The sequence below is a fragment of the Eptesicus fuscus genome, chromosome 4 (assembly GCF_027574615.1).
Source record: "Eptesicus fuscus isolate TK198812 chromosome 4, DD_ASM_mEF_20220401, whole genome shotgun sequence".
NCBI lineage: Eukaryota > Metazoa > Chordata > Mammalia > Chiroptera > Vespertilionidae > Eptesicus > Eptesicus fuscus.
Window position 1 is genome coordinate 83,804,232 of NC_072476.1, and position 18,415 is coordinate 83,822,646.

The 18,415-nt window shown below is 50.1% G+C and overlaps 1 protein-coding gene across 1 annotated transcript in view; it reads left to right on the forward strand.

The window, feature by feature from the left end:
• Positions 1-18,415, forward strand: part of AHRR (aryl hydrocarbon receptor repressor) — a 61,872-nt gene that overhangs the window by 39,782 nt on the left and 3,675 nt on the right. The window contains exons 5-8 of the mRNA XM_054714307.1: positions 6,925-7,014; positions 12,648-12,777; positions 14,119-14,252; positions 16,184-16,383. Coding sequence (XP_054570282.1) covers positions 6,925-7,014; positions 12,648-12,777; positions 14,119-14,252; positions 16,184-16,383 — 554 coding nt within the window. The remainder of the gene's footprint in view (positions 1-6,924; positions 7,015-12,647; positions 12,778-14,118; positions 14,253-16,183; positions 16,384-18,415) is intronic.

The following is an 18,415-nucleotide window of genomic DNA, read 5'->3' on the forward strand; positions in this document are numbered from 1 at the left end:
CTTGGAAAAGTGATCTCATTTTCCATGTACCATGTTTAAAAAAACACACAAAAAACTCTTGTAGGATTAAAAAGAGAGAGAGAAAACAAACAAACGCTCGCGATGCATATTTGAAGGATGGTCCCACATGTGTAAAAGTATTTGGCGCGAGGACTCTGGACCAGAAAGTCAGTCTGATATTGAATCCATATGACTCGGCAAACAGCATTTTATGGTCTTTCATCTTTTTTTAAATTTCTGCTTTGTGAGTTAAAATTAAGGTTGTTTTGGTTGTGACTAATCTCATAAAATCTTTTTTAAGAAGGCATTTTATATGCTCAAGCCTTGAGCATTTCTTTGCTCTTTGAACTATTATTAGTAGGACATCAGTACGCTGCAACCTCAGCGTTGGGAGAAGCTGTGGGGGAACCGGTGCCAAGCCCGGGTGCCCACTTCCTCCACCCGGGCTGCTCCCTAAGTTGCTGGGCATGGAGGATGGGGCTGCCCAGAACCTGCAGGTGGATGCACCCCTTCAGCTTGACCAGGAGATGGACTTAGGTCCCTCGAGGTCACTGTTGTCCAGCACCCGTGTGTGATTGGACTCTGACCCCTGCTCTTTCAGCATATGTTCCCTGGACCACACAGCCCGCTGATTACATCAGGTTTTCACTTTTTAGCGATTTGCTGTGATAGCAAATAGTTGCTCTGAGAATCTATTAGAATTGACACCTTATCTTCCAACAACTTCTCAGTGGACCCCAGCATTGCCCCACCCTACCTGTGCCAGATCCTGGGGATGGGGCTGCAGGGGACTGATGGAGTCAGTGTTAGATGGGCAGCCTGCAGGGTCCCCCATCCTGGGATGTTGTTCCTGGCTCCCGATCAGGCATGAGCCGCTGTGGTGACAGCACTCCATCCACTGAGCACCTGTGAGAGCCAGGCATTGAGCTTTCCTGGTTTGTGCCCCTGTCACCACCTGGGAAGTGGATGGTGCCAGCTCTGTTCTCCCTGCCGAGGCCTTGAACCCACATCCTCCATCACTACCAGCCCCAGAGCCTCAGCTGTGCCCAGGGCCTGCCAAGCACAGGGTGGGAACGATGTATGCACGAGTTCCCATCAAGTCCAGGTGAGCGGGAGCGCTGGGGTTTCTGACATGAAGCACGTTGAAGCCATTGCAGGGCGGCCGTGAGATGCAGGCTGCGTGCCAGGGCACTATCTGTTCTTTTAAAAAGATTTCCAGCTCTGCGGGGTGGCAGTGCGTTTAAGCCTCCTAATGAACCTCTTTTATCCCAGGCAGAGTGGCAGGGAAGAGCGAAGTGTTGAAATGAATGTCATTCTTACCTCAGATACCTTGCTTCTTGAAGATGCACTCACTGTCTTACTGGTACCCCCATCGTCACAGCAGCATCATTCACAGTAGCCAGAAGTGGAAGCAACCCAGGTGTCCATCGATGGGTGAATGGAGAAGCACAATGTGGTCCACCCATGCACTGGAGAACTACTCAGCTCTAAAAAAAGGAAGGAAATTCTTATATACGCTACATGGACCTTGAGGACATTATGCTGAGTGAGATAAGCTGGTCCGAAAAGGACACATCCTGTGTGAATGTGAGACCCCTAGAATTTCCAATTCATAGAGACAGAAAGTAGGAGGCCAGGTGCCAGGGCTGGGAAAAGGGAGCGGGGAGTTAGTGTTTAATGGGCACAGAGTCTCAGTTTGAGAAGATGGAAAAGTTCTGGAGATGCTGGTGGGTATGGCTGCACAACCATGTGAATACTAGTATGCTTGATGCCAACATATGGTTACAGTGGTGAGTTTTATGTTATGTATATCGTACCACAATTTAAGAAATTTAGTTTTAAAAGCTGTCATAAAAATGCACGGCCTTGGCTGGGTTGCTGAGGGACAGAAATCTGGCCATAGTGGGTCCCATCATGGTCACAGGTGCTAACGGTAAAGGCGCTAGGGACAGCCTCCGGGCTAGGGCAAGTGGAAGAGACAGTCCAATTTTTAGGTAAAATGTCTCTGAAGTGGCCCAGGACACAGTTGTGGGGAACATCCACACTCGATGATTGCCAGGCAGGGGAGGTGAGCCTTTGAGCCCAGGACTGATCTATTTAGGACAGTGGTCGGCAAACCACGGCTCGCGAGCCACATGCGGTTCTTTGGCCCCTTGAGTGTGGCTCTTCCACAAAATACCACGTGCGGGTGCGCACATACAGTGCGATTGACACTTCGTGGCCCATGCGCAGAAGTCGGTTTTCGGCCTGGGTGAGTCTATTTTGAAGAAGTGTTTCTAACGCCGAGCCACACTCAAGGGGCCAAAGAGCCGCATGTGGCTCGCGAGCCGCGGTTTGCCAACCACTGATTTAGGAGAACACCCACATAATGCAGCTTTTGCACCCTCCACTCAGCCCGTTTCATGTCCCAGAGTCTGACCCAAATGCCAGGGTAAGAGCTGCGTCCTGTCTGCACTCATCAGACCAAGGCAATTCGGGTCTTTTTGTTAAATGATCTGAACAAGTAAATCTCACATGTTTCGTAGGTTTTTCCCTAAGAAATACTGTGTGTCTGAGAACAGAGGCCTTGGGGAGACTGTGGCACATTCCCAAACTCTGGAATAACGAGGCCCCGGCAGACACTGCACGTCCCACTCCACTCAGAGACGTTAGGACAGTGGGACCAGGCACTTCTCCGTGGAGCCGCACAGAAATTGAAATGACAAATGGCACAGTCTGTTTAGTTCCCGGAGACACTGTGGCGGACGCCTATGTTGCACGGGTCAGCTTCCCATTCTTTAGAAGCACATTGGGGTCCAGGGACGGGTTGCTGATAATGGGCTTCGGGATAATTTGTGGTCATCGTCTCTGGTTTGGACCATTGAAAGCGGCCACCGCAGCTGCAGTGCCGCGTGAGCTGGGATTTCTTGTTCAGAAAACTCTGCACAGGGTCTAAATCACATTGTGAAGTCACTGCCCTGGTGTTTGCATCTCTGTGCCAGGAAAGTCATCTGAACCATTGAAATTAGGCAACAAGCCCAGCCAGAGTGGGGCTCAGTTGGTTGAGCATCGTCCCATTCACCAAAAGGTTGCTGGTTCGTTCCCGGTCATAGCACATACCTGGGTTGTAGGTTTCACCTCTCTCTCTCTCTCTCTGTCTCTCTCTTTCCCTCTGTCTTTCTCCTTTCCTCTCTCTAAGAATGTCCTTGGGTGAGGATTAGAAGAGAAGAGAAGAGAAGAGAAGAGAAGAGAAGAGAAGAGAAGAGAAGAGAAGAGAAGAGAAAAGAGAAAAGAAGAGGGAAGGGAAGGGAAGGGAAGGGAAGAAAAGGGAAGGGGGTAACAATTTGGATGGCACCTTTCCACTCAAGGATCATCCAGGAACTTAGTTTTGCATCTAACAGCCACTAGTCCTGACTGCCTGGGGTCATCTCGATTCCCAGTAGTTTTTAGGCTGGTTTTAACGTCTCACTGCTTCCCTCTCGAGTAGAACTGTATTTTCATGGGCACCATGGCCTTTCCTTTCTGAATGATGCCTTCATGGTTGACGTGTTGGAATGAGAGAGCTGTCAGGCTTCACTCTCTCCGTCCACATAACCAGCTGTCCCAGATACATCTGTGTAAAGGACTTCCCTTTCCCCACTGGCCTGAGCCAGCACCTTCACTGAAGACTGCCTGTCTGTCCTTACCCCACGCAGCCTTCGTTACCATGGCCTTCGAGTCAGTCGGGAAGGCAGTCAGCATGAGTCCTACAGCTTGGTTCTTTACCAGGATTGCTTTCGCAAGTCTGGGCCCTTTGCATTTCCACATAAATTTTAGAATTAGATTGTCAATTTCTATAAAAAGAAAAGCCCTACTGTGATAGGATTGGGATTGCTTTATATCTATAGATTAATTTAGGGGGACTTTCCATCAGGAACTTGCATATCTCTCAGTGTGCTTAGATCTCCTCTCTGCACTGTCATTGTTTTCAGCATGTAGGTCTTGCACATGTCTTATTAGATTTTTTTCCTAGGTTATTATTTTTTTAATCTTTATTTCATCTGGGCCTGAAGTCATCTTTGTGGGGGTAGTTTTGATTACAACTTCAATTTGTTTAATAGATATTGGGCTATTTAGATTTTCTAGTTCTTTTTATATGACTTTTCTTAGTGTTTTTCAAGAAATGTGTTCATTTAAATTGCTTACTTTATTGAATATCAGTCTTACTATTCTTTTAATATCTGTAGGATCTGTAATAATGTAGTCTTTAAAATTCCTGGTGTCAGTAATTTGTGTTTTCCTTGATCAAGCTTGCTAGGGGTTTACAATTTTATTAATCTTTTCAAAGGACCAAAGTTTTATTTTATCGATGACCTTTATTATTTGACTGCTTTAGACAAATTTCCTTGATTTTTACTCTAATTCTTACTTTCTTTCCTTCTACTTACCATAGATTTCATTGGCTTTGTTCCCTAGTTTCTTGAGGGAGGGCTTTACACTTTTCCTTTTGAAACAGTCATTTTAGGCTCACTGGGACTTCATGTTGCCTTTCTGCTTATAAATAACTTGAAGTTTACCAGTTTCCTGTGTCCTCCTCAAGTCGAGGGCATGGATTGTTCAGCTCTGCTTGTCCCTGTTGCTCTCCATCATTTTTTAGATGTGTGGGGATTGGATCTTGGTGTCTGCCATTATCTTAGGCTGCCTAGAAATATCCAGTATCAGTAATTTAAAAGCTCTTAGAAGTTTATAAACCTTCATGGGAAAATTAGCACATGACCTGCATGGACAGTTTACCGAAGAAGAAATACAAGTTACCGATGACTGTATGAAATGTTTTCAATCTCATTGATAATGAAAGAAATGAAAGTCCTAGTAATGGTAAAATAATTTATCACATCAAATTCGCAAAGGTTTAAAAAAGAAAATAAAAAAAGAGAAAATACCCAGATTGTCAAGAATTAAGAGAAGTGAATGTTATGATATACTGTGGAAGGCCACAGACCTAATGAAAGTTAATTTAAGTCTCTAAATGTCTGTGTTTTAAAGATACAAGTTGAAATATTTATGAACTCCACTGACTGGGTGTCTCAGCCTCCCTCACCTCCAGCTTCTGTGCTGGCAGAACGAAGTCACAACTGTTCCTGCCTCATGGAGGTGACATGAAATTGAATGAGACATTCCACACAGAATGCCCGACACCCATGGGTCCCCACACAGTATGTGCTGTCCTTACTTTATCATGGTAATGGCGATGATGGAGAAGATGATAGTTAGATGGTAGATAGATGATTGATAAATAACTAGATTATAGATAGATAATAGATAGATAGATAGATAGATAGATGATAGTTGGTATGTAGATAATAGATAAATAAATAGATAGATAATAGATGATAGATAGATGGTAGATAGATGATAGATAGAATGCTCACTGGTCATGCAGTTAGGTCCTATGTGCATCTTCACTAGTGGCGGCTCTGGAAGCCACTGCAGGATGGTTGAGAGAGCTTGCTTTGCAAATGGAGACTTTAAGTCAAGTACAACAGCCACATCCCTACTTTTCTCCACACACACAAAGTCCACAATAATTATAGATATAACAGATTTAATCATCATAAAAGCATTGTGAATAACAAACACAAGCAAATTTAAAATCAAGATGAAATGGATGCATTGTTACAAAATATTTTAAGATACCAAAACTTATCTATATTATAAAGAGGTGATATGCAAATTAGACTGGGACTCCGTAATGGGTCATGACCAGACAGGAGGAGGTTGCGTGCGCAGGTGAGGCCCAGAGCAGAGATGGAGACAGTGGCGGGGGGCCTGCCCGAGCCGGTGCGGTGGCTCAGGTGGCCTCAGAGTGGACACAGGCAGGGGAGCCAGGGGACACTGTGAATCAGGTGTGGGTTCTGGCCCCCTGCGGCGCTGTCTGGCCTGACTCCCGTGGTGGACGGCACTGCACGAGTCAGGCGTGGGTCCCGGCCCCCCGCGGGGTGCTTCCTCGCACGGCGGGAGGCGGGGCACCTCCTCGTGCAATTTCAATTGCGTGCTGGGTCTCTAGTATTTAAATAATTTAAGCCTGAATATGCTAACAGCCATTAAATAAATGACATAGTACTAAAATCTACCCATTTTCACTAACCATCTCCCCAGAATACACCTAAACTGGATGATCTAAGAGGTGAGGTGAACCAAACTCTCAAGGAACACATGAACCCCATCTTAAATAAGTGGGTCCATAAAAATGAAAGCAGGGGAAGGGGGCCGACTCATGTCTGATGATTATGTGTACTTGACCCCCAAATTAGAGAAGCTTACAGTCTGGCTTTTCCTTAAATATGGAATACATTTATGAAAAACTCCCCAGTGAAATGAATCAATTCATAGCATATAAAGTTACGATCAGATATGTTTACCCCATGTGTGCCAGTGATTCTTCATCGGGAAATCTATCCCTGTATGTCGCCACATTAATAGACTAACAAAAATGTGTGTGGTTATTTCAGTAGATACAGAAATATCACTTGATGGAGTTCAACACTTTTTCATTATAAAACCCTTTAGAAAAACCAGAACATAGTAAAGAAGAAGGTGAACGCGTGAGGAAGTCACACAGGTGAAATGAAAGGCTTGTGTTTAGTTTCAAGTACTGATGGTGTGTCATCTTGTCCTGATGATGTTTACTTTTTATAAAGTAAATTTGTAATCATGGCAAGAACAAGAACCCAAGTCTTGAGCCTCATAAACCATGACCAAATGCCCATGTCATCTGCTAATTGGGGACCTGTTGCAAAATGGTCATAAATAAACGGACAGTAAGCATTTCTGGGGATTATGAATGCAGACTACAAAGCAGGGGAGAAAAGGTTGAAAGCTCAAGCAAAACCACACTTGTAGTAATTTATTTCGAGTGATTGCATGAATGTATCTTGAGGCCAACTGGATTTTTGTTTCTTCCAGTCCCTGGACGGCTTTGCTCTGGTGGTGAGCGCGGAAGGGGTGATATTTTATGCATCAGCAACGATTGCAGACTACCTGGGCTTCCACCAGGTGAGCAAACCTTCTCTCTGCCGTGTGATAGGTCCCGTTACCTGTAAATGCTCATTCTTCAAGGTTTAAACATCTCCAAAATCACGCTTTCCTTATCACAGAGGTTTTATCAGTTAAGCATTTGTCTGGGGCTCAGTCATGGCAAGAGGTGTGACTGGTTACAGGGTGTCCCGAATCTAAACAGCAGCAATGGTGCTGACTGTGGCACAGCCCCCACGCTCGTCACGCTCTGGCGAGTCCTTGCCAGCAGCATCGATCGATGCCTTAAACACCAGGACAAAGTGTGTTCTGGAAACGCCCTCTTGGATGCTCAGATAATCCACTTGGAAGGTTGCTGCAGACCAGCCAGGGAGGTGGTTCCAGACATTGGGGCCAAGAGCTGTGGCCGAGGCCCATCAAATGCTGGGACCCAGAAGGGCAGCTCCTCTAAGAAAAGGTGCAATGAGAAGTCCCACCCAAAACCCAGGAAAGGAAAAGGACACTTCTCTGCGTGGCAAGGGCACTGGCCCCTGTGACACTCCTGAGAGGCGTCCCCACACCAGCCCCGCTACAGGGGAGGCTGCCTGGGGTGTTTCTCCCTTGGCTGCACTCAGCAGTGTGTGACATACATCCTGTCCATGTCCTGAGATGAGTCTCTCATCCCTAGGACAATACAAGCACCAGGTGTGGCCAGCTTAGCCCTGGTGCCCTCCCTGTCCACTGTCCCCTCCTGTACATCACAGAAGCTCTGGGTGCCTCATTTACACAATGCTATTCACCCCTAAGTGGCCAGAAGATTGGTGGGCACGCCTGGGGTTAATGGCTCCGTCGCTGGTGGACAGGGCAAGAATGTGGACACGACTCGAATCCAGCCCCCAGTGGTGAAGTTTTAATGGACTTTCCTCAATTGCTTGGGCAGGGCTGAGTCTAGAGAGACGCGTTTGGTTTGCCTTTTCGTGCTGTCACCAAGAGTTGCCCCGTGAATTCTTTAGCCGTTATTCGGAGGTCTTAGCGCAGACGTTGGCTCGGTGATCAAGGCAGGGGCCCTGTAGAGCAGCCTTGGTTCCAGGTCTGAACTTGTCATTGGACCTTTGTTTTATTGGAGCTGGGTTATTTCCCTCCAAGAGTTAGAAGTAAAAAAAAGTTTTGCCTTTTATTATAAGGAAATTGTTTCCAAATGCCATTAAATCAAGCATCGACTCTAATTTATGCAAAATATTTCATAAAAATCTGAGAACAGCTTTGTGCTATTGTGAGCTCCTTGTGCAAAATGATTTACAAAGTCAGGAGCCAGATTCTTCCTATCACAGCCTGAGCCCATTGTCTATCTCAGGTCCAGTACTTTTTGTGGTGAATCCATAGGTCTAGGCGTATATTTCAGTCGCCATTTTTTGATTGAAGAAGTTGTCTTTCCTCGCACAGGGCAGCAGTGGGGAGGCTGTCCCCGTGTGAGCCAGGGCGCCTGTGGAGCGTGTTGACTTTGCACGAAAAAGTAAAGATGATAACTGCTGGCATGAGGATTTTGTTCAAGTAATGCTTTTATTCTTAACTCCATAATGATGGTTTAGAGCTAAAATAACGGCTGCTTTTGCTTGATCAAAGCCATGTTTTTGTCTATTTGAATAATTGTTATATTATTCTCTGCCTTCCTCGCATTTTTCCCACCATTTACTTCTCTTGACCTCACTTCCTAGGAATCAAGCTCTAGGAGATTAAGAAAGAAGAAGGGTGGTCAGACGTGCCACACTAATTATTACAATACAGATCCTTGTTTCCTCAAACTGAAAAAATTCACATTTAATGTCTTCAAATTGGCCTTAGTCAGGAATGCCCTTTCCGGTTTTATTATGCCCTCCTCCAAGTTCATCTGTCCCCTGTTTTGGTTGAGCCGCAGACTCATACCTTGCATGTTAATTCCACACATTCTTTTCATTAATAACTACGGTGTGACGATGACGAACGGCACCCAGGGAGACCTGTGGGCGGCCACTGCCTTCCGGGTTCTGTAAGGCTTGGGGTCACTGACTAACACTCATGAGGGAATAATGTGAACCATAGTGAGAACCATGACTGCTCAGTGCTCAGAGGTCAGCCTACTCTTTTCCTTAAACAAAGCCATTGAGGGGGAAATGCCATCTATCTGCAAGAGGATGCAAAACACCCAATTCTCAGTAAGGACTCAAGAATATAAAACAATCTTTAAAGAAATTAAAGAAGATCCAGATAAATTAAGGGATAGGCCATATTGATGAGTTGGAGGACCCAATCTCTATATATATAAAAGCCTAAGTGACCAACCATTCGTCCATCTGACCATCTGACCGACTGACTGGCCAGTACATATGACGCACACTGGAAATTTAAAAATAAATGTTGACTTGCGCATGCGCGATACATATAAAGCTCTCGCTGGTTCCAGTCACACTCGTGTGTTTCAATCTGTCATTGTAGATCGTGAATTTGGTTGACACTTCTATATAGAGAAAGGGCGAATAGCAATATTAAAATACTTCTTCTAATTAATTTCCTTTCAATGTGCACAAATCTGTGCACCGGGCCACTCATATTATCATAAAGATGTCAGATCAAGTTATAGAATTAATGACATTACCACAAAAACTGAGCAGCTATTCTGGAAATTGGCAAGCTAATTGGAGGTGCAGAAAGCTAAGGTGATCCGAGCAGGTCAAGGGAGTGGGAGGGACTTTGGGGGACCTATGATTCCTGGATACAAGACTTCCTACAAAACTCAGTAGTTAAGATAGTATGGCCTCAGTGCGAGAACAGACAAATGGACCCACAGGCGAACTGGCAGACGGGTGTGCACACATGATAAAGGCAGTCCTGCCGATGGTGGGGAAATGGTCAATAAATGGAGCTGGGTGAACCAGATCTACTGGCAGGAAAACGAATCTTGATTCTTGCCTCACACCATACACAATACATACTAGGTGGATGTAGAAGTTTCTAGGAGATAACAGAGCAGAAGTAGGAGATCTATGGGGAAAGATTCCTTAGGACAAAACCCCATCCCTGAGGAAAGATTGATGAATTCAACTGTGTTAGATCCATTAAGAGAGCAGGAAGGCAGGCCAGGGAGTGGAGATGTTTGCAATGGGACACGCCCAATAAAGTCCTCGTGACCAGAACAGACAGAGAACGCTGACAAGTCAGCACGACGGCTCCATGGAAAATGGAGAAAAAGACACAAATGGCCAACACGCACGCACGCACACACATGACACGTGTACACACACACTCACATCTAAAGACCAATAAATCTGTGAGATGCTCAATTTCCTTAGATTTCATGATGTGCAAATTAAAACCACACTAAGAAACCATGACACATTTGCCACAGAGGCTCAAACGAGAAGGGCTGAAGTGCCGAATGTCGGCGAGAATGGAAAGCAACTGGGCTTTTGCACTCGCCACAGCGAGGGTGTGACTTGTGCACTCACTTTGAAAAGCTGTTTGGCATCATCTCCTGAAGCTGAACTTTGGCTCCCATGCCCGAGTAATTCCACTCCTGGGTGTGTTCTCAGAGACGCAGCCGCGTCACGCCAACGGGCCCAGGCAGGGAACAGCCCAAATGTCCGTCAGCAGGAGAGGGGATTAGCCAGAGGTGGGGTACCCATACAGCAAAACTCATACAACGATGGGGGTGAAAACTGCCACACGCACACACGTGGGTGAATGGACAGGCACCAAGGAGCACAGCACACAGCGCTCCACTTACGTGCAGGCCAGCGTGCCCGCCCCCGGGAAGGAGAGAGGGAGAGGCCCACGAGGCGCTGTGGGTGTCCTGCTTGCTGATTGGGCGGTGGTTACATGGGGAACTCAGCACGCTGTATATTTATGATATGGGTACTTTCCAGCCTAGAAGTTATACTGGAATCACAAAAGTGTATTAGGAAAACATCCCTGTGGGTAGTGCACTTGCCATCATAGAGCCCCAGCTAAGGTGAGAGCCATCAGGGGAGCTGGAAGCCACCAGGTGAGACAAGAACCTTCGGGTGAGGTGGGATCTGCCAGGCGAGGTGCGAGCCAGCAGGTCTGAAGCTGGAGGGAAAGCCTGGTGCGTCCCCTTCCACCAGGAGCTGGCCTCTGCCTGTTGATCCCACATTCATGTCCGGAGCCCCTGACCCTGGACAACACTGACCAAGGGCAGCACCACTTCTGACCTCTGTGTCCACTTCTCTCTGTGAAAACGGTCTGTTTGGACTGTGGGGGTGCACAGAGATTGGGGTCCAACTTTGAGTTACGATCATATTCCTGCTCTGCCTCCCTGAGGGTGTCTTATTTGACATTAGGGCATCCCAGCCGGCCTTCGCCAGAGTTACAGGAAGGAGAAGTCGTGGGAGATGTGTACAGGCCCTCGTCATTTATCAACAGACTCTGAGGATGTTTTCACCGACAATAGCCACAGTCTTCATGGTCCTGGTTGTGGCCTCTGTGCCCCAGACGGTGGCTTCCCAGTGTGGACCTGGGGCCGCAAGGGTCGGCCTCTGTGCCGAGCAAAGGGAAGACAGAGGACCAGAGAGAGGGCTGTGGACGGTGTGTCCCTGGGGCATCCTGAAAGGGGGTGGGCGGGGCCTGGAGGTGCCAGGAAGAAGGAAGTCACTGGCCAGGAGACACTGGTGCTCCTACCTCACCCCCAGGGGTGATTTCCTAATAAACTTTTGGCTGCAAAGTGCCCAAATCATACAGCGTGATGAGTTTCCGGTGTCCCTGAGGCGGAACCAATTTAGAAAAGTGGGTATCTTGGCTCTAGAAGGCATTTGGTCTGAGCCTCGCTCTGCCCCCAAAGTCACCACCCAGCTGGTGGGTGGAGATTGGGGTGCTCTGTGTTCCAGGTGGCATGGCCGGTCCTCCCAGGGAGGGAATGGCCTTGAGGCCACACTCCAGTCTTTTCTGTGGACTTTCTCTTCACAGATAGGGCTCGCTCCAGAGAGTTGGATGAGGTGTTTGTGAGGTAGTCAGCACTAGGGACCGTGTGTAACTCCCTGGGGTAAGGCTGGGGTAACTGTTCACAGGGGACCATGTGTAACTCCCTGGGGTAAGGCGGGGGTAACTGTTCACAGGGGACCGTGTGTAACTCCCTGGGGTAAGGCGGGGGTAACTTCACTGGGGACCATGTGTAACTCCCTGGGTAAGGCTGGGGTAACTTCACTGGGGACCGTGTGTAACTCCCTGGGGTAAGGCGGGGGTAACTTCACTGGGGACCGTGTGTAACTCCCTGGGGTAAGGCTGGGGTAACTGTTCACTGGGGACCGTGTGTAACTCCCTGGGGTAAGGTGGGGGTAACTGTTCACTGGGGACCGTGTGTAACTCCCTGGGGTAAGACGGGGGTAACTATTCACTGGGGACCGTGTGTAACTCCCTGGGGTAAGGTGGGGGTAACTTCACTGAGGACCGTGTATAACTCCCTGGGGTAAGGCGGGGGTAACTTCACTGGGGACCGTGTGTAACTCCCTGGGGTAAGGCGGGGGTAACTATTCACTGAGGACCGTGTGTAACTCCCTGGGGTAAGGCGGGGGTAACTTCACTGAGGACCGTGTTTAACTCCCTGGGGTAAGGCTGGGGTAACTGTTCACTGGGGACCGTGTGTAACTCCCTGGGGTAAGGCGGGGGTAACTGTTGCGATGTTTCAGACGGACGTGATGCACCAGAACATTTATGACTACATCCACGTGGACGACCGCCAGGACTTCTGCCGGCAGCTCCACTGGGCCATGGACCCTCCCCAGGTGGTGTGTGGGCAGCCCCTGCGCTCGGAGACAGGTGGGTCTCACCGAGACTGGGAGCCCGGCTTGTCAGCACGTGGACTGCCCGGGAAACTGCCACCCGACCTGCATCTCCTTCCCTTCACATCGAGTGCAGCGTCCCCCTCTTCCAGTGACCTCCTCCCGCATTCCTCTTGCCCCTCCAGGCGGCCCACAGGGCTCTCGGGCTCCTGAGCCTGATGGCTGATGGCGTCTCTGTGCTCTGCCAGGGCCCGGGAACCCCTCCCCAGAAAGCTGTGGTGCTCGTCTTCCCCCAGGGACGCAGTCTTCCAGGGAATTCCTTTGGCCCCATTCGATTTACCTTAAAAAAGAAAGCCCCCAGAGATGGTTGTCTGCTCACAGATGTGCCCCTTGCGGGCAGGACCCCCTCCTGGCAAAGCCCCACCAGACCCAGACCGAGGCCCCTGCCCACTCAGGACACGCTCGGCAGGCGTCCAGCTCCTGCGGAGGCGGCAGGGCAGCCTGGCGCGCAGGGGAAGCGCACTCGGGCACGAGGAGACAGGGTGCCTCCCCCTGGGGCCCAGCACGGGGGAGTGAGTCCCGTTGTAAACGATTCAAGAAAAGTTTCCAACACAGCCTCACGCAACAGCATAATTTCCTCATAAAGCTGAGTGAAGGAAGCAAACCCAGGTACTCACACGCAAGACCGTTCTATCAAGCTCGAAAGGGACAGACTAAACAACCGGTGTGTCACACGCGCAGTCCTACTGAAGTGACGTGTTTCGTTTCCTTAATCCTCACCAGAGCATTTGTTTTTATTGATTTTTTTTGTTTGTTTTGTGGATGATTTTTTTGGCCTTTTATTATATAGGATTTTATTGGGGTGACATTGGTCTACATGGAACATATAGGTTACATGTGTGGATTACTCATTTATAAAATCTGTGTATAGGACCCTATGCCCACCACCCAAAGTCACATCGCCTGTCACCGAGAGAGGAGGGGGTAGGGAGAGAGAAACATCGATTGGTTGCTCCTGTACTAGCCCCAACTGGGGATCGAACCCACGACCTAGGCCTGTGCCCTGACTGGGAATCAAACCCGCAACCTGTTGGTGTATGGGATGACGCTCCAACCAACCGAGCCACCCAAGGGCTGAAGTGACGTTTTTAAAGGCAAAGTTCTGTGAGCACATTTGTGGGAGCAGCTGTCACTATGGGGTGTTGGGGACAGGGGATGGGCGGGAGCACAGGGGACGTGTGAGTTGCGGCCTACAGGGTGGGCGTGTTACATGGTGATAGCTGGCTGTTGCAGGCACAGCCTTGCTTATCAGCGTGTTTTTTCCGTTTCCCTGTCACTGCCCTCGGGCTCCCACCCCCGCCTGCGCCCACCTGGGCAGGAGAGGATATCATCCTGGGGAGGCTGCTCCGGGCCCAGGAGGGGGCCGCCGGCCCCACCGAGTACTCGGCCTTCCTGACGCGCTGCTTCGTCTGCCGCGTGCGCTGCCTGCTGGACAGCACCTCGGGCTTCCTGGTGAGTGAGCGGTGGGGGCTCCAGGGACGTTCGGGTGCCCTGTGTCCTGTGGCGGAAGGAACGGAGGGGGAAGTGAGGGGCTGGGGGGTGACCTGCATGCGGTTCTCAGCAGGACTGAGTGATGACAGGTGGGTGAACGAGAGTGAACCTGAGACACCTGCGACCAGGAGAGGACATGACTCAGCTGACGTGTTAAAACGTGCAGTAGGCCTTACACTGCTCTGGGTTTTAACTTATGTTTAGTTGTACCTTTATTTCAAATTCATTTGCAAAGATTTTCCCAGTACACCCAACAAGCACCGGAGACCCCGTTCCTGCCAGGCCTTTGGGTTTAAGCTCTTCTCTTGCAGATAGATACTGTGCCCCCACGTCTCATGTTTGACCGTTTCCTCGTCCAGCTTCTCCCTGAAGGGATGAAGGGAAGGGTGGAGACGTCCTCCAGGGGGCACAACAGAGCAGAGCGCCCAGCCCGTGCCAGCCTCTGTCCACCTCCCAGACTGTGTTCCAGAGCCCCTGTCGCTTCCCCTCCCCAGCCCAGTCCCCACACTCTCCTCGGGGTCACAGCCTCCCTAGAGGCCCAGCACCCCCATCCTTAGGCAGCAATTCAACACCAGACCCTCTGACCCCAGGGCCTTTCACCATCAGTGGCGCAGGGCAGGGCCCTGGGGCTCAGTCTCCAGCCCTGCCTGGGTGTGTGCACTGCTGCCTCTGACCACTGTACACCCTCCCAGCCCCTCCTGGCCCCGTGCCCAAGAGGAGTTGTCTCCCCCTCCTGGACTTTGGGCCCCTACCTGGGGTCTGTGTTCCCCACCTGGACGATGAGCCCCTCGAGGGTCCATCTCCACACCTGGGCTGTTTGGTGTTTGGTGTTTGGCAAAGCCCCGGAGTATTGGGCCAGGGCTGGGCTGGAGGTTTCTAGCTGGTGCTCAGCGTGCATGTAGGAAGGGAAGATGGACAGAGGACGGTGGTGTGTCTGCGAATCGTCCTCTAAGTGGCTCTGGAAGAGAGAGCCGTTCCTGCAGACCAGCCCTCGGGCGCCACCTACCGGCTGGCCGCATCAGTGCCTGTCTCACCGATCTTGTTTTGCTCCACCTTTTCCAGCTCAGAGCCCTTTGAGCCACTGCACACACCCCCCATCCCAGCCCCAGACTTTCGGGAAATGCACACAAAAACCATCCCACATCAGAGCTGCCCCGCAGCCCTGGGCTGAGGGCCAGACCCCCTCAGGACTCGAGACCCTCGGCATCACTCACTGGGGCACCCAGCCCAGGTCTCTGCAGGCAGGGCTCAGTACAGAGGCCGAGACCGACCAGCCGGTAGCTGCAGTTTCATAAACTTTTACCTGTTGGTTGGTTGTTTTGTTTCTGCATTGACAATTGTCTTAATAAAAACATTATTTGTGCACAATACAAATTCAGTCACTTCAGAACAGCAGAGAATGAAACTAATGTTCCTCCTTTGCATTTACCTGCTTCTCCAGATGCCACGGCCCCTACACATGTCCCTCCTGGGGTGCTTCCCCAGTTTCTGGCTCCCCTCCCCCCATACCCCACCTTCTCTGCTCCACCCTGACCCCTGAGGAAGCAGAGCCGCTGCTGGGCCTGGGAGACCCTCCCCTCAGGTCCCTGTGTCCTTCACGCTCACGTGTGAGGGTTGGCTCGCACACCCACACACCCGTGAGTGCACACACGAGCGCATGCTTGTCCGTTAAAGGAGATTACAGAGACTCCAGGGCACCCGGGAACCACTCGGGGGTCTGGGGGCAGTTCCTGTCCCACGGAGGCCAAGCAGGGAGACATGCTGGTGCCCGCCTCCTCGGTGACGGAGGATAAGGCTCTTGTCCGTGTTCCGATCCCCGAGACGTCATTTCCACCCCCTTTGACCATGTCGCTAATCGCTCTGTGAACACGTTTCTGTCCTTAAAACATCAGACGATGCAGTTCCAAGGGAAACTCAAATTCCTGTTTGGCCAGAAGAGGAAGGCGCCGTCGGGAACAGTCCTGTCCCCTCGGCTCTCGCTGTTCTGCGTCGTGGTGCCCGTGCTCCTGCCTTCGGTGGCCGAGATGAAAATGAAGGGTGCGTTTCTGCGGGCGAAGCACAGGGCAGACGGCTCGACCGCCATGGACACGAAGTGAGTAAGCCCCTGGGCAGCCACGCTCACCGTCCTGGTGCTTAAAGCGGAGCGCCTGACACGGAGCACTTTCCACATCTTCTTCATCTTCGGAAAGCGAGGAAGAGAGAGAAGTGTGGTGTTTTTTAAGCTAGCACATTATGGGAGCAACCGTTAGCAAAACAGAAATGCTTCTGTGAACCGTGGCAGCAAACACTGCCTCCACCATTTGTCCCTAAATCCTCCAGTTCCAGTCAAGCCCCAGCGGCCACCTGCACAGCTGTCCCTTGGGGGGCCAGGTGTGAGCGTCCACTCCTCATCAGCACCCACGATTCACCTCTGATGTCTTCCATGACCATTTAGAGCAGGGATGGGAGTCGTTTTCCTGCCAACAGCCATTTGGATATGTATAACATCATTCGCAGGCCATACAAAATTATCAACTTAAACATTAACCGCTATATTTGGTCAGACATTTAATTAACTCACCCTAATGCCTTGGCAGGGCCCGAATGATCTCGCTGGCCTTATAGGGCCTGCGGGCCGGACGTTCCCCACCGGCACGGTGATTAGAAAATCTGACAGCAGACACGGTCGGTGACTGGAGCGCTCCCGTTGTGTGCTCTGCTTTCTCGAGATGCTCATTCTCATGTCCGCGCGCTGTGGTGTGGTCTGCCTCGGGGCTGCAGTTGGAGCCACTGCCTTCACGGCAGGAGCCCCCACCTTGCTGCTGCTGGTCTCACACGTCTGCACTGAAGGTGGCTTCCAGGAACACAGCCGTGGGCCTGGGGCTGCCCCCCCCCCCCCCCGGGTCCCTGACACGCGCCAGCATGCTAAGACAGCAGTTTTGTGGAGTGGTTTTAAGTGAAATAGATGTGTCTTTTTACTTTTAAAGATGTGTTATGTCATGGCACACGAGAGAGAAACAACAGAATAGCCAATGAAAACAGCTATAAGTGTTAAGTGATGAAGCAAGCTAAATCGGGAAGGTGTGCTGAAGGGCAAGGGTTATTGTCCAAAGACCAACCTACTGTGCAGAGCCCATTGCAAAGGACTTCATGTGCCTGGTGGGGGATGAGTCTGTCCACACCTGCTTTCTTACCACCTGGACGAACACCCTCATACTCTGAATTATTTTCCATCCTCATTTACTGTCTTCGAGTTCTCTGTGTTTTTAAGCTGTTGTGGCCTGATAATTATAATTGAAACTACACAGTGACTTTTCTATTTTCTGTATATGTTTTTCCAACCCTATAAATAAGAGAGGAAAATTCTACCCTTCCCATCCCCTCCTAGGGGTCTGTGTGCAAGCTGGGCTTCTGCCTCCCCCTGGCGCCCAGGTGGGGAAGCGCAGGCTGACTGCACAGGTGCTGTGAATGCAGGGGGTTGCACACATAATGCCAGCTGAGTCAATATTAGGTATCATATTGTACAGAATTTCCTTAAAACTCAGAATAGGGAAAGACAAAGGCCCTCAGAGAACGTTGATTCTGTTCATCATTCTAAGAAAGGAGAGAACAACTGCCTCGAGCTTCCTGGTTTGGGAATTTCCAGCTGCTCCGAATGGAATTCCTAAACCAAGGTTTAGTTCAGGCCTCATGTTCGCTTCCCTCTGAGCTCAGAGACAGTGGAAGGTGCAAACTCAGAGAATCGGAGGCCCTGGGGGCTGCTCTGGATGGTCCCTTCAGGTGCTATTCAAGTTCTTCACAACCTTCCTGACAGGTTTGTGACACACCTTCATGCCTGATTGTACATGGATTCTGTATGTGTAAATCCATCTACGTATTTGTGCTCCAAAATCAATACCCAGGGGCCTTGGCAGTCATTCATAGTCATGCCCAGAGTGACAGATATTTGAGTCGTCCAATGAACATGTTCCAACCGAGAGAGACATTTCACCTCTTCCTCTGCTCTTTCCTTTCCCTTCTCTTGTCTCTGTTCTCTTATCTCTGTTCTTAGCCTCTGCCTCTCACCCCTGTTCTCCTGTCTGTTCTGCTACAGAGATGACCAGGAGGTGGAGAGGGGGGCAGGGGACAGCAGGGCAGGAAGCTCT